The sequence below is a fragment of the Ylistrum balloti genome, unplaced genomic scaffold (assembly GCF_031769215.1).
Source record: "Ylistrum balloti isolate Yb309-2 unplaced genomic scaffold, AGI_CSIRO_Ybal_v1 Utg370720, whole genome shotgun sequence".
NCBI classification, from domain to species: domain Eukaryota; kingdom Metazoa; phylum Mollusca; class Bivalvia; order Pectinida; family Pectinidae; genus Ylistrum; species Ylistrum balloti.
Window position 1 is genome coordinate 460114 of NW_026782428.1, and position 16035 is coordinate 476148.

Sequence of the window (16035 nt, forward strand, 5' to 3'; positions counted from 1 at the left end):
ATGCCCAAAAGTGGAAATCGACCAAGGCACTGGGCCCAAAAGGGGAAATCGACCAAGGGACTGGGCCCAAAAGGGGAAATCGACCAAGGGACTGGGCCCAAAGTGGAAATCGACCAAGGCACTGGGCCCAAAAGGGGAAATCGACCAAGGGACTATGCCCAAAAGTGGAAATCGACCAAGGCATTGGGCCCAAAAGGGGAAATCGACCAAGGGACTATGCCCAAAAGTGGAAATCGACCAAGGCACTGGGCCCAAAAGGGGAAATCGACCAAGGGACTGGGCCCAAAAGGGGAAATCGACCAAGGGACTATGCCCAAAAGGGGAAATCGACCTAGGGACTGGGCCAAAAAGGGGAAATCGACCAAGGGACTAGGCCCAAAAGGGGAAATCAACCAAGGGACTATGCCCAAAAGTGGAAATCGACCATGGCATTGGGCCCAAAAGGGGAAATCGACCAAGGGACTATGCCCAAAAGTGGAAATCGACCAAGGCACTGGGCCCAAAAGGGGAAATCGACCAAGGGACTGGGCCCAAAAGGGGAAATCGACTAAGGGACTATGCCCAAAAGTGGAAATCGACCTGGCATTGGGCCAAAAGGGGAAATCGACCAAGGGACTATGCCCAAAAGTGGAAATCGACCAAGGGACTATGCCCAAAAGTGGAAATCGACCAAGGGACTGGGCCCAAAAGGGGAAATCGACCAAGGGACTATGCCCAAAAGGGGAAATCGACCTAGGGACTGGGCCAAAAAGGGGAAATCGACCAAGGGACTGGGCCCAAAAGGGGAAATCGACCAAGGGACTATGCCCAAAAGTGGAAATCGACCAAGGCATTGGGCCCAAAAGGGGAAATCGACCAAGGGACTATGCCCAAAAGTGGAAATCGACCAAGGCACTGGGCCCAAAAGGGGAAATCGACCAAGGGACTGAGCCCAAAAGGGGAAATTGACCAAATTCTTTAAAATCCTATATCCTCCTGTAATATTGATTGGATTTTGCCCACATTTGTTGTGAAGCCTTGTTAGATGAAAGGGAATCAATCTTGTATAAACAGTGGGAAATCGACCAAGGGTGGGCCCAAATGGGGAGTTGCAAGGACTATGGGGAAATCGACCTATTTCTGTGAAATCCAAGGGACTGGGCCCAAAAGGGGAATGATTGCAAAAGTTTTTCGACCAAGGAATTGTGTGAAGCCAGACTTGTTGGCTGAGGGGAAAGAACTGGGCCCTATTTTGTATAAGGGACATGCCCAAAAGTGGAAATCGACAAGGGACTGGGTCTCTAGGGACTGGCAGGGGAGTTGCAAGGCACTGGGCCCAAAAGGGGAGAAATAAAGTAATTCAAATTCTTTAAAATCCTATATCCTCCTGTAATATTGATTGGATTTTGCCCACATTTGTTGTGAAGCCTTGTTAGATGAAAGGGAATCAATCTTGTATAAACAGTGTGTCTCGGGTCCCCTATGGTGGAGTTGCAAGGTCCAGTGGGAGAAATAAAGCTATTTCTGTGAAATCCGACTTCTCTTTAAGGAATGATTGCATTTTTGCTCGAATTTGGTGTGAAGCCAGACTTGTTGGCTGAAGGAGAATCTATTTTGTATAAGCACTGGGTCACAGAGTCTCTCATGGCAGGAGTTGCAAGTCTAATAAGGAGAAATAAAGTAATCACTTTGAAATCCTACTCCTTTTTTAGGAATGATTGGATTTTTCTCAAATTTGGTGTCAAGCCTTGTTGGGTGAAGGGAAATCAATTTGCTCCATTGCTCTGCTGGTGTGTCCTTCAGCAAGACATGTTATCTCCATTGCTCTGCTGGTGTGTCCTTCAGCAAGACATGTTATCGCCATTGCTCTGCTGGTTTGTCCTTCAGCAAGACATGTTATCTCCATTGCTCTTCTGGTGTGTCCTTCAGCAAGACATGTTATCTCCATTGCTCTGCTGGTGTGTCCTTCAGCAAGACATGTTATCTCCATTGCTCTTCTGGTGTGTCCTTCAGCAAGACATGTTATCTCCATTGCTCTGCTGGTGTGTCCTTCAGCAAGACATGTTGTCCTTCAGCAAGACATGTTATCTCCATTGCTCTGCTGGTTTGTCCTTCAGCAAGACATGTTATCTCCATTGCTCTGCTGGTGTGTCCTTCAGCAAGACATGTTATCTCCATTGCTCTGCTGGTGTGTCCTTCAGCAAGACATGTTATCTCCATTGCTCTGCTGGTGTGTCCTTCAGCAAGACATGTTATCTCCATTGCTCTGCTCGGCATATTACAGGCCTCTGAAATGATGTTCAGTGAAGTAGCCACTGGTTGTCTCAAGGAGACTTTTAAATGACTCTGACTGTTCACTGAGTGATTATCCCGTTTGTTCTGCCTGGCAGAGGACATATTTTGTCATACCTTTACTGACCTTGACCTATTTTGCCATACCTCAACTGACCTTGACAGTATTTGTTATTCCTCAACTGACCTTGACCTATTCGGTCATACCTCAACTGACATTGACCTATTTTGTCATACCTCAACTGACCTTGACAGATTTTGTCATACCTCAACTGACCTTGACAGATTTTGTCATACCTCTTTTCGCTGCTGACTTTGTTTTCAAATTTCATTTTATCACAGAATCCTACAATGTAAATGTCTGAACTTTCACATCGTCATGCACTGGTACACAGTATATAGACATTGTAATTGTGCTGTATCAAGTTCAGTGTCTCTGCTGTCCTACTTCGGTATACTATGCTGTATCTGTTGTCACCTTTACTGATGACAAAACATTTCTTCCCCGGTTGAAAATCTTGGGAGCCCTAATCATCTGTATACAAGAAAACTAGAAGGCAACTTAATCATGATTCTAAAATCTATTCTTTATTAGTCTGTAAAATTACTAAAATAATATTTTCTAAATATCTCATAAAAAGTACATAAAATATCAGGCATGAATGTAGAAGTCTTATATATTTACATTAAAATATATATATATAAAAAAATGTAAAATCAAGGAAGTATGGACGGGAAGAGTCTATCTAGTATACCGAGTTATCACAGTATTAACATATACATACTTACTGCTACAGAGTATCAACAACATGTTTTCTTAATATAACTGTTAAAGTTACCACTACAGAGTATCAACAACATGTTTTCTTACTATAGCTGTTAAAGTTACCACTACAGAGTATCAACAACATGTTTTCTTAATATAGCTGTTAAAGTTACCACTACAGGGCATCAACAACAGGCTGTCTTAATAAGGGCATCAACAACATGTTGTCTTAATATAGCTGTTATAGTTACCACTACAGGTCATCAGCAACATGTTGTCTTATTATAGCTGTTATAGTTACCACTACAGGTCATCAACAACATGTTGTCTTATTATAGCTGCTATATTTACCAATACAGGGCATCAATCTCTCCCATTGATATCCTCCCAAGTCTCTAATAGTCTCTCCCAGTGATATCCTCCCAAGTCTCCAACAGTCTCTCCCATTGATATCCTCCCAAGTCTCCATCAGTCTGTCCCATTGATATCCTCCTCCCAAGTCTCTCCAACAGTCTCTCCCATTGATACCCTCCCAACTCTCCAACCGTCTCTCCCATTGATATCCTCCCAAGTCTCCAACAGTCGGTCCCACTGATATCCTCCCAAGTCTCCAACAGTCTCTCCCATTGATACCCCCCAAATCTCCAACAGTCTCTCCCATTTATATCCTCCCAAGTCTCCAATAGTCTGCCCCAGTGATATCCTACCAAGTCTCCAACAGTCTGTCCCAGTGATATCCTACCAAGTCTCCAACAGTCTGCCCCAGTGATATCCTACCAAGTCTCCAATAGTCTGCCCCAGTGATATCCTACCAAGTCTCCAACAGTCTGTCCCAGTGATATCCTCCCAAGTCTCCAACAGTCTGTCCCAGTGATATCCTCCCAAGTCTCCAACAGTCTGTCCCATTGATATCCTCCCAAGTCTCCAACAGACTCTTCCATTGATATCCTCCAAAGTCTCCAACAGTCTGTCCCATTGATATCCTCCCAAGTCTCCAACAGTCTCTACCATTGATATCTTCCCAAGTCCCCATTAGTCTGTCCCATTGATATCCTCCCAAGTCTCCATCAGTCTGTCCCATTGATATCCTCCCAAGTCTCCAACAGTCTCTCCCATTGATATCCTCCCAAGTCTCCAACAGTCTCTCCCAGTGATATCCTCCCAAAGTGATCTCCAAGTCTCCAACAGTCTGTCCCATTGATATCCTCCCAAGTCTCCATCAGTCTGTCCCATTGATATCCTCCCAAGTCTCCAACAGTCTCTCCCATTGATACCCTCCCAAATCTCCAACAGTCTCTCCCATTGATATCCTCCCAAGTCTCCAACAGTCTCTCCCATTGATACCCTCCCAAGTCTCCATCAGTCTCTCCCATTTATATCCTCCCAAGTCTCCAACAGTCTCTCCCATTGATATCCTCCCAAGTCTCCAACAGTCTCTTCCATTGATATCCTCCCAAGTCTCCAACAGTCTGTCCCATTGATATCCTCCCAAGTCTCCAACAGTCTCTCCCATTGATATCCTCCCAAATCTCCAACAGTCTGTCCCAGTGATATTTACCAAGTCCCCAACAGTCTGTCCCATTGATATCCTCCCAAGTCTCCAACAGTCTGTCCCATTGATATCCTCCCAAGTCTCCAACAGTCTGTCCTAGTGATACCCTCCCAAGTCTCCAACAGTCTGTCCCAGTGATATCCTCCCAAGTCTCCATCAGTCTGTCCCATTGATATCCTCCCAAGTCTCCAACAGTCTCTCCCATTGAAAGCCTCCCAAGTCTCCAACAGTCTCTCCCATTTATATCCTCCCAAGTCTCCAACAGTCTCTATCATTAATATCCTCCCAAGTCTCCAACAGACTCTTCCATTGATATCCTCCAAAGTCTCCAACAGTCTGTCCCATTGATATCCTCCAAAGTCTCCAACAGTCTCTCCCATTGAAAGCCTCCCAAGTCTCCAACAGTCTCTCCCATTTATATCCTCCCAAGTCTCCAACAGTCTCTATCATTAATATCCTCCCAAGTCTCCAACAGTCTCTTCCATTGATATCCTCCCAAGTCTCCAACAGTCTGTCCCATTGATATCCTCCCAAGTCTCCAACAGTCTCTCCCATTGATACAGTCTCCAACAGTCTCTCCCAGTGATATCCTCCCAACAGTCTGCTCCCAGTGATATCCTCCCAAGTCTCCAACAGTCTGTCCCAGTGATATCCTACCAAGTCTCCAAAAGTCTGCCCCAGTGATATCCTACCAAGTCTCCAACAGTCTGTCCCAGTGATATCCAGTCTGATGCCCCATGATACCCTCCCAAGTCTCCAACAGTCTGCCCCAGTGATATCCTACCAAGTCTCCAACAGTCTCTCCCAGTGATATCCTCCCAAGTCTCCATCAATCTGTCCCATTGATATCCTCCCAAGTCTCCAACAGTCTCTACCATTGATATCCTCCTCCCAGTCTCTCCCATTGAACAGTCTGTCCCATTGATATCCTCCCAAGTCTCCAACAGTCTGTCCCATTGATATCCTCTCAAGTCTCCAACAATCTCTCCCATTGATATCCTCCCAAGTCTCCAACAATCTGTCCTAGTGATATCCTCCCATGTCTCCAACAGTCTCTCCCATTGAAATCCCAACAGTCTCTCCCATTGATATCCTCCCAAGTCTCCAACAGTCTCTCCCATTGATATCCTCCCAAGTCTCCAACAGTCTGTCCCAGTGATATCCTCCCAAGTCTCCAACAGTCTGTCCCAGTGATATCCTCCCAAGTCTCCAACAGTCTGCCCCAGTGATATCCTACCAAGTCTCCAATAGTCTGCCCCAGTGATATCCTACCAAGTCTCCAACAGTCTGCCCCAGTGATATCCTACCAAGTCTCCAACAGTCTGTCCCAGTGATATCCTCCCAAGTCTCCAACAGTCTCTCCCATTGATATCCTCCCAAGTCTCCAACAGTCGGTCCCACTGATATCCTCCCAAGTCTCCAACAGTCTCTCCCATTGATATCCTCCAAAGTCCCCATCAGTCTCTCCCATTTATATCCTCCCAAGTCTCCAACCTCCCAAGTCTCCAACAGTCTCTATCATTAATATCCTCCCAAGTCTCCAACAGTCTCTTCCATTGATATCCTCCCAAGTCTCCAACAGTCTGTCCCATTGATATCCTCCCAAGTCTCCAACAGTCTCTATCATTAATATCCTCCCAAGTCTCCAACAGTCTCTTCCATTGATATCCTCCCAAGTCTCCAACAGTTTGTCCCATTGATATCCTCCCAAGTCTCCAACAGTCTCTCCCATTGATATCCTCCCAAGTCTCCAACAGTCTCTCCCATTGATACCCTCCCAAGTCTCCATCAGTTTCTCCCATTTATATCCTCCCAAGTCTCCAACAGTCTCTATCATTAATATCCTCCCAAGTCTCCAACAGTCTCTTCCATTGATATCCTCCCAAGTCTCCAACAGTCTGCCCCAGTGATATCCTACCAAGTCTCCAACAGTCTCTTCCATTGATATCCTCCCAAGTCTCCTACAGTCTCTCCCATTGATATCCTCCCAAGTCTCCAACAGTCTCTCCCATTGATACCCTCCCAAATCTCCAACAGTCTCTCCCATTGATATCCTCCCAAGTCTCCAACAGTCTGTCCCAGTGATATCCTCCCAAGTCTCCATTAGTCTGTCCCATTGATATCCTCCAAAGTCCCCATCAGTCTCTCCCATTTATATCCTCCCAAGTCTCCAACAGTCTGCCTCCCAAGTCTCCAACAGTCTGCCCCAGTCTCTCCCAGTCTCCCATATCCTCCCAAGTCTCCACAGTCTGTCCCATTGATATCCTCCCAAGTCTCCAACAGTCTCTCCCATTGATATCCTCCCAAGTCTCCAACAGTCTCTCCCATTGATATCCTCCCAAGTCTCCAACAGTCTCTCCCATTGATATCCTCCCAAGTCTCCAACAGTCTCTCCCATTTATATCCTCCCAAGTCTCCAACAGTCTCCCATTTATATCCTCCCAAGTCTCCAACAGTCTGTCCCATTGATATCCTCCCAAGTCTCCAACAGTCTCTCCCATTGATATCCTCCCAAGTCTCTAATAGTCTCTCCCAGTGATATCCTCCCAAGTCTCCAACAGTCTCTCCCATTGATATCCTCCCAAGTCTCCAACAGTCTCTCCCATTGATATCCTCCCAAGTCTCCAACAGTCTCTCCCATTGATATCCTCCCAAGTCTCCAACAGTCTCTCCCATTTATATCCTCCCAAGTCTCCAACAGTCTCTCCCATTGATACCCTCCCAAATCTCCATCAGTCTCTCCCATTTATATCCTCCAAAGTCTCCTATAGTCTCTCCCATTGATACCCTCCCAAGTCTCCATCAGTCTCTCCCATTTATATCCTCCCAAGTCTCCAACAGTCTCTATCATTGATATCCTCCCAAGTCTCCAAAAGTCTCTCCCATTGATATCCTCCCAAGTCTCCAACAGCCTGCCGCAGCGATATCCTACCAAGTCTCCGATAGTCTGCCCAGTGATATCCTACCAAGTCTGCAACAGTCTGTCCCATTGATATCCTCCCAAATCTCCAACAGTCTGTCCCAGTGATATTTACCAAGTCTCCAACAGTCTGTCCCAGTGATATCCTCCCAAGTCTCCAACAGTCTCTCCCATTGAAAGCCTCCAAAGTCCCCATCAGTCTCTCCCATTTATATCCTCCCAAGTCTCCAACAGTCTTTCCCATTGATATCCTCCCAAGTCTCCAACAGTCTCTCCCATTGATATCCTCCCAAATCTCCAACAGTCTGTCCCAGTGATATTTACCAAGTCCCCAACAGTCTGTCCCATTGATATCCTCCCAAGTTTCCTACAGTCTCTCCCATTGATATCCTCCCAAGTCTCCAACAGTCTCTCCCATTGATATCCTCCAAAGTCCCCATCAGTCTCTCCCATTTATATCCTCCCAAGTCTCCAACAGTCTGCCCCAGTGATATCCTACCAAGTCTCCAATAGTCTGCCCCAGTGATATCCTCCCAGGTCTCCAATAGTCTGCCCCAGTGATATCCTACCAAGTCTCCAATAGTCTGCCCCAGTGATATCCTACCAAGTCTGCAACAGTCTGCCCCAGTGAAATCCTACTAAGTCTCCAACAGTCTGTCCCATTGATATCCTCCAAAGTCTCCAACAGTCTCTCCCATTGAAAGCCTCCCAAGTCCCCATCAGTCTGTCCCATTGATATCCTCCCAAGTCTCCAACAGTCTGTCCCAGTGATATCCTCCCAAGTCTCCAACAGTCTGTCCCAGTGATATCCTCCCAAGTCTCCATTAGTCTGTCCCATTGATATCCTCCCAAGTCTCCAACAGTCTGTCCCATTGATATCTTCCAAAGTCCCCATCAGTCTCTCCCATTTATATTCTCCCAAGTCTCCATCAGTCTGTCCCAGTGATATCCTCCCAAGTCTCCATCAGTCTCTCCCATTTATATCCTCCCAAGTCTCCAACAGTCTCTCCCATTGATACCCTCCCAAATCTCCAACAGTCTCTCCCATTGATATCCTCCCAAGTCTCCAACAGTCGGTCCCACTGATATCCTCCCAAGTCTCCAACAGTCTTTCCCATTGATATCCTCCCAAGTCTCCATCAGTCTGTCCCAGTGATATCCTCCTAAGTCTCCAATAGTCTGCTCCAGTGATATCCTCCTAAGTCTCCGATAGTCTGCCCCAGTGATATCTCCAATAGTCTGCCCCAGTGATACCCTACCAAGTCTCCAATAGTCTGCCACAGTGATATCCTACCAAGTCTCCAGTAGTCTGCCCCAGTGATATCCTCCTCGGTCTCCAACAGTCTGTCCCATTGATATCCTCCCAAGTCTCCAACAGTCTTTCCCATTGATATCCTCCCAAGTCTCCAACAGTCTGTCCCAGTGATATCCTCCCAAGTCTCCATCAGTCTCTCCCATTTATATCCTCCCAAGTCTCCAACAGTCTGCCCCAGTGATATCCTACCAAGTCTCCAACAGTCTGTCCCAGTGATATCCTACCAAGTCTGCAACAGTTTGCCCCAGTGATATCCTACCAAGTCTCCAATAGTCTGCCCAGTGATATCCTACCAAGTCTCCAATAGTCTGCCCCAGTGATATCCTACCAAGTCTGCAACAGTCTGTCCTAGTGATACCCTCCCAAGTCTCCAACAGTCTGCCCCAGTGATATCCTACCAAGTCTCCAATAGTCTGCCCCAGTGATATCCTACCAAGTCTCCAACAGTCTGTCCCAGTGATATCCTACCAAGTCTGCAACAGTTTGCCCCAGTGATATCCTACCAAGTCTCCAATAGTCTCTCCAACAGTCTGTCCCAGTGATATCCTACCAAGTCTCCAACAGTCTGTCCCATTGATATCCTACCAAGTCTCCAATAGCCTGCCCCAGTAATATCCTACCAAGTCTCCAACAGTCTGCCCCAGTGATATCCTACCAAGTCTCCAACAGTCTGTCCCAGTGATATCCTCCCAAGTCTCCAACAGTCTTTCCCATTGATATCCTCCCAAGTCTCCATCAGTCTCTCCCATTGATATTCTCCCAAGTCTCCAACAGTCTCTTCCATTGATATCCTCCCAAGTCTCCAACAGTCTGTCCTAGTGATACCCTCCCAAGTCTCCAACAGTCTGCCCCAGTGATACCCTACCAAGTCTCCAATAGTCTGCCACAGTGATATCCTACCAAGTCTCCAATAGTCTGCCCCAGTGATATCCTACCAAGTCTCCTACAGTCTGCCCCAGTGATATCCTACCAAGTCTCCAATAGTCAGCCCCAGTGATATCCTCCTACGTCTTCAACAGTCTGCCCCAGTGATATCCTACTAAGTCTCCAACAGTCTGCCCCAGTGATATCCTACCAAGTCTCCAATAGTCTGCCCCAGTGATATCCTACCAAGTCTCCTACAGTCTGCCCCAGTGATATCCTACCAAGTCTTTTAACACTGTCAATAATGGATTTACAAAGAAAAGAGAAAATATTACTGACTAAGAACTATCACTTCAACAGATTTTAAAGGTTTTACATCTGGATACATCCCTCCACCAAAAGGTCACTTACGGAACTATAGGACCCCATGACCCAAATTTAGTTCTTTGCCTTTATACTTAAAACAAACAAGATATTTGATCAAGTGAAACCAAGATTTCAAATTAAGTTAGATTCCACAAAATGTTATTTCTTACTCTATTGATCTGCATGGCCCGCACACGCAGTTCTGTTGTACTGACAGCGATGCCGGCATCTCGGCGATCCAGTTTTTCTTTCGCTGTAAACGATCTTTGCTGTTTCCACATGTTGAAGTTGGTGTAAACAATCTATAATTAAGTACCTTCGGATACCGCAGTAGGTACAGATAAGGGGACAAGGTAGGATTGAAAATTTACAGTTAAAACAACTTCGTTTTCTGACCAATAGAACGCGTTCAGCCCAACCCGGTGACATCAATCTCCTCATATTCAATGTGTTACCTGTTGAGAACTGTAAATTATCCAATTAGCCAAGCCTTTCATGCTTGTTAGTCAGTCACCTGAGTGAATTTGTTTACATAAGGTAATTAAATATGTTAGGGTCACTATGATTGTGGTTCCTAATTATCAATGGATCAAACCACATCAACTGTGTCATCGCGGTAACCAGTAATTAATTAATCTTTCTGTAGAAATTCTGTGGGTTTTTATATTTTTAATCTGACCCCAAAAAATTACCTGCACATTATACCCGAGTGCGCATTATACCCGCAAATTTACGGTAAATACCACTAATAATGAATTACAATTCATGAAATTTTCACAAATAATGCTTTCACAGCACATTAAAGTGGAAGGCTATATAATGTTAACACAGAAGTTGTGAGCTAGTAGTGTAATTAAATAAGTTTATATTAGTGGTATATTATAATGAAGACATTTAACAGGACTAGAGCTATGTGATGGTACACAGTAAGGTTAACATGGCACTATGGTATATCTAACATTATGTGGAATTCTTCGTAATTTTTACACATTTTACAAAAAACAGATACTACATGTTTATCTATAAAGAACAGCTTGTGGCTAATGACTGTTTTACTATAGTTTTGATCTTTTCTCATTATTTGATAACTTTCAGAACATTTACCGCATGTAATTGGAATTCAAAACTAATATTGTTGGAATGTCATCTTTGAAGTTTTTCAGATTAAAATCAATATAAACTGCATCTGAGAAAATTGAAGAAAACAACTTAAACTAATAATAATATTCCAGTTTTTTTTTATCAAGATATTACCTACACAATGTCACCACTGATCTGTGATTTTGTGATAGTTATAAGTTATCATGTCTGTCGTGCGAGCCTTGTAACATTAATCCTTAAAAATCTGACACAAGGCGGTGGAATTATCTTGACCTATTGACAGAACTATGCCCTCAAAACTCTACTCTGAAGGGATTACCCTTCCTAAAGTTGCAGAATACAAACAATTGACAAAAACCTACAAAAGATATGTAAAACTTCTATTTAAATCAAAGCTATCAACATGTGTTTCTAAACCAGCACTTTAAATATTCCACATTCTTACCCCTAGGTAATAAAATATTAAGATATATATATATATATACAATGTATAATAAACAAATAACATTTTATCAACATAAAGTCATCACAGCTCTCTAATCCTGACTGTAATGAGTGATACTAAAGATCCTCCCCCCCACTCAAGGAGATCCAACTCTGAGATAAAATAGAACATGTGGCTCAAGGCTGCATGTACAGCTGCCTAGTTGAGTCTGCCTGATACTCCAATGCGAATGGCCATAGGCTCCAGCATCAAATAGTGACCTTAGTTACATATACAAATCTTGTCATGGCTGTCTCAGTTTGAATGTCTAGACACTGCTGGTGCTGTGTATCTAAGCAACAGAATCTTCATGGTAATATCTGTATTGCCCTCCCAGATCCTCTCCTCTGGGTCCCTTTACTCGAAATGACAGCTGACTGCAAATGTAATAAAACAGTTGTAAAATGCCCGCAGTTAAGTTATTAATTGTCAACTTCAGGGTAAGTTTTTGTATGTTAAATAATTTAAATATTTTTCTTATAAAAAGAATTTTATTACTGTGACAAACACTTTTATAAAATCATGAAGTTTAGTTTCGAAGAAGGACTTTATTAATTGAATACAATAATTATCCTTTTTCTATGCTTATAAATAAACTGAAGACAAAATCAAGTGAAATCATATACAATCCTACAAAATATGATGTGTGATAGTTCAGTATTAGTAATACTGAAAAGAAAGCTCAAAAGGATGAAAATAGAAAAAAAAAATGGACAAAGAGCAAAACAGTACAAGAAAAAAAACCTAAAGGAAAAATGAAAACGAAACAAACAGACAAAAAAATAACAAAGTTTACGTACAGGCAGGAAAAGCATATTTAGTACAGACTTGTAAAACTGACAACAATCAATTACACATAGCCATGAGAGGAATATATAGATACAGCTTATAACAAGAGGCCCATGGGCCTTAACGGTCATCTGACAAAAAGCAAGCCAAACCTAGAAAGTGGGTTGAGGTCATTCATTTGAACAAACTTGGTAGCCTCTCCTCCAAGCATCTTACAGGCCCAATATCAGCACTCATGGACTTTTGCTTGTTGAGAAGAAGTCGTTTGTATATTTTAACATATTTGACCCCTGTGACCTTGAAAGTGGGTTGAGGTCATTCATTTGAATAAACTTGGTAGCCTTTCCTCCCAGCATGCTACAGACCCAATATCGGCACTCATAGACTTTTGCTTATTGAGATGAAGTCCTTTGTATATTTTAACATATTTGACCCCTGTGACCTTGAAAGTGGGCCAAGGTCATTCATTTGAACAAACTTTGTAGGGCTCCATGCCAGCATGCTATGGGCCAAGTATTAGCCCCCTAGGCCTTCTAGTATTTGAGAAGAAGTTATTTAAAGATTTTGACATATTTGACCCCTGCGACCTTGAAAGTTGTTCAAGGTCATTCATTTAAATAAACTTGGTAACCTTTCCTCCCAGCATGCTACAGACCCAATATCGGCACTCATAGACTTTTGCTTATTGAGATGAAGTCCTTTGTATAGTTTAACATATTTGACCCCTGTGACCTTGAAAGTGGGCCAAGGTCATTCATTTGAACAAACTTTGTAGGGCTCCATGCCAGCATGCTATGGGCCAAGTATTAGCCCCCTAGGCCTTCTAGTATTTGAGAAGTTATTTAAAGATTTTGACATATTTGACCCCTGCGACCTTGAAAGTTGTTCAAGGTCATTCATTTAAACAAACTTGATAGCCGTTCATCCCAGCATGCCACAGGCACAATATCAGCAATCTGAGCCTTTTGGTTATTGAGAAGAAGTTGTTTAAAGATTTTAACATATTTGACCACTGTGACCTTTAAAGTGGGTCAAGGTCATTCATTTGAACAAACTTGGTAGTCCTTCATCCCAGCATGTCACAGGCCCAATATCTACACTCTGAGCCTTTTGGTTAATGAGAAGAAGTTGTTTAAAGATTTTAACATATTTGACCCCTGTGACCTTGAAAGTGGGTTGAGGTCATTCATTTGAATAAACTTGGTAGCCTTTCCTCCCAGCATGCTACAGACCCAATATCGGCACTCATAGACTTTTGCTTATTGAGATGAAGTCCTTTGTATATTTTAACATATTTGACCCCTGTGACCTTGAAAGTGGGCCAAGGTCATTCATTTGAACAAACTTTGTAGGGCTCCATGCCAGCATGCTATGGGCCAAGTATTAGCCCCCTAGGCCTTCTAGTATTTGAGAAGAAGTTATTTAAATATTTTGACATATTTGACCCCTGCGACCTTGAAAGTTGTTCAAGGTCATTCATTTAAATAAACTTGGTAGCCTTTCCTCCCAGCATGCTACAGACCCAATATCGGCACTCATAGACTTTTGCTTATAGAGATGAAGTCCTTTGTATATTTTAACATATTTGACCCCTGTGACCTTGAAAGTGGGCCAAGGTCATTCATTTGAACAAACTTTGTAGGGCTCCATGCCAGCATGCTATGGGCCAAGTATTAGCCCCCTAGGCCTTCTAGTATTTGAGAAGAAGTTATTTAAAGATTTTGACATATTTGACCCCTGTGACCTTGAAAGTTGTTCAAGGTCATTCATTTAAACAAACTTGATAGCCCTTCATCCCAGCATGCCACAGGCACAATATCAGCAATCTGAGCCTTTTGGTTATTGAGAAGAAGTTGTTTAAAGATTTTAACATATTTGACCCCTGTGACCTTTAAAGTGGGTCAAGGTCATTCATTTGAACAAACTTGGTAGTCCTTCATCCCAGCATGTCACAGGCCCAATATCTACACTCTGAGCCTTTTGGTTAATGAGAAGAAGTTGTTTAAAGATTTTAACATATTTGACCCCTGTGACCTTTAAAGTGGGTCAAGGTCATTCATTTGAACAAACTTGGTAGAGCTCCATGCCAGTATCCTCTGTGCCAAGTATTAGCCCCCTAGACCTTCTAGTATTTGAGAAGAAGTCGTTTGAATGAAAAGTTTACGGACGGCGCACGGCGGACGGCGCACGGCGGACGACGACGGACGAAGCATGATGACTATAGGTCATCGGACCCTTCGGGTCCAGATGACCTAAAAATCTCCCATATTGCCACTGATTATCCAAGTTTAAATGCAAGCAAAGTTGTGCTCCAGACACAAAATTTTACAAAGGGCAATAATTATGTAATGGAGGGGTCAAGGTCCCTTAATTTGGTACAAGGGACATCCTCTTAGTATTATTAATGTTCACATGTAGTTTCCAGATCCTTGCTTAACTGTAGGTAAATTGACATGAAAGGTGGCTATATGTTTCCCCCATGGGAGCATGATATTTCCAGACTTTTCAAGTGCAATCTTGTTGTAAACCTTTCGATATGAAATATTTGTAGCAAGTGTCATTAAAGTGTGAATATAGACAGTGTAAGTTATACCATAATATGACCCATCATCGACAGGCATATCAAAACACGAATTGAACATAAAAACTGACAAGAGAGAAACAAAATATCAGTTGAAAGCATTTAACAAAAATAAATACAATACACACCAGTAAAACCTCAGGACACGATGGAAACTAATTTTCTTTTTTTTTTTTAGAATATTTTATTGTCTTGATGTTGGTGACAAATGGAATTGGGCAACAGGCAGAGCCTATGAAAGCCCTCTCCATACAACTTAAACAAGTACACAGACACATCAATCAAAATTTAAGATATTAAATAATAATGATAGCATCCCAGGCCCCACTTGTATAACATATCTCAATTTCAGATTTCCTCAAGCCCAGATTTTCCTCAGCTAATATCTCCTTGAAAATATCTTGTATGAAAATTCCTCAAGGAATTTCAGGACATCCTTGCCGATGCCTTCCTCCTGTTCCTTGAGAAAATTTTATACAAGCCGTTTTTGAGGAGATATCAGCTGAGGAAAATCTCGACTTGAGGAAATCTCAAGTTGAGATGTTTTATAAGTGGGGCCAGGAATAAGAATTTAGAATATAGATTCAGTTGAATAATTATCTAACAGAAATGTTAGGCAAGCATTACCATCATTTAAATTATAGTGTTAAAGAATAGTAAGATTAGATAGGTAATATAATTATATATAACAAGATGGAGTCAAAGTTTGTCAATTGATCACGGCACAGGCTGCAGGTTCAAACAGTCCATATACCCACAATCCTGAGCCGAGTCCGTAAAAATTGACAGGCAGACCAAACTTAGATAACAAATTTAAATTAAAAATAGAAAAAAAAAATGTATATATAAGAATACTAAGGCTAAAACAGGCGACCGGTATCAGTTATGAATCTCTGAATTAAATCAAGAATAGATTTATTAATATTAATATTAAGTGTATCCTTTAAGACATTTATCAGTGGTAAGAGGTATAGAATCACTAAGAGTAGAAAGAGAATTAAGGAGGAGTTGTCTTTGGATAGTAAA

The 16035-nt window shown here is 42.7% G+C and overlaps 2 protein-coding genes across 2 annotated transcripts in view; one reads left to right on the plus strand and one right to left on the minus strand.

Annotated features, from left to right (window-relative positions):
* On the plus strand, window positions 1-948 carry LOC132557769 (eukaryotic translation initiation factor 3 subunit A-like). Its single transcript, XM_060222295.1, has one exon. It carries the CDS (start codon window positions 1-3, stop codon window positions 946-948), a length of 948 nt encoding a protein of 315 aa, XP_060078278.1.
* A 10983-nt stretch (window positions 949-11931) lies between these two features.
* Window positions 11932-16035, minus strand: part of LOC132557770 (anoctamin-10-like) — a 69489-nt gene continuing 65385 nt past the window's right edge. The window contains exon 22 of the mRNA XM_060222296.1: window positions 11932-12016. Coding sequence (XP_060078279.1) covers window positions 11932-12016 — 85 coding nt within the window. The remainder of the gene's footprint in view (window positions 12017-16035) is intronic.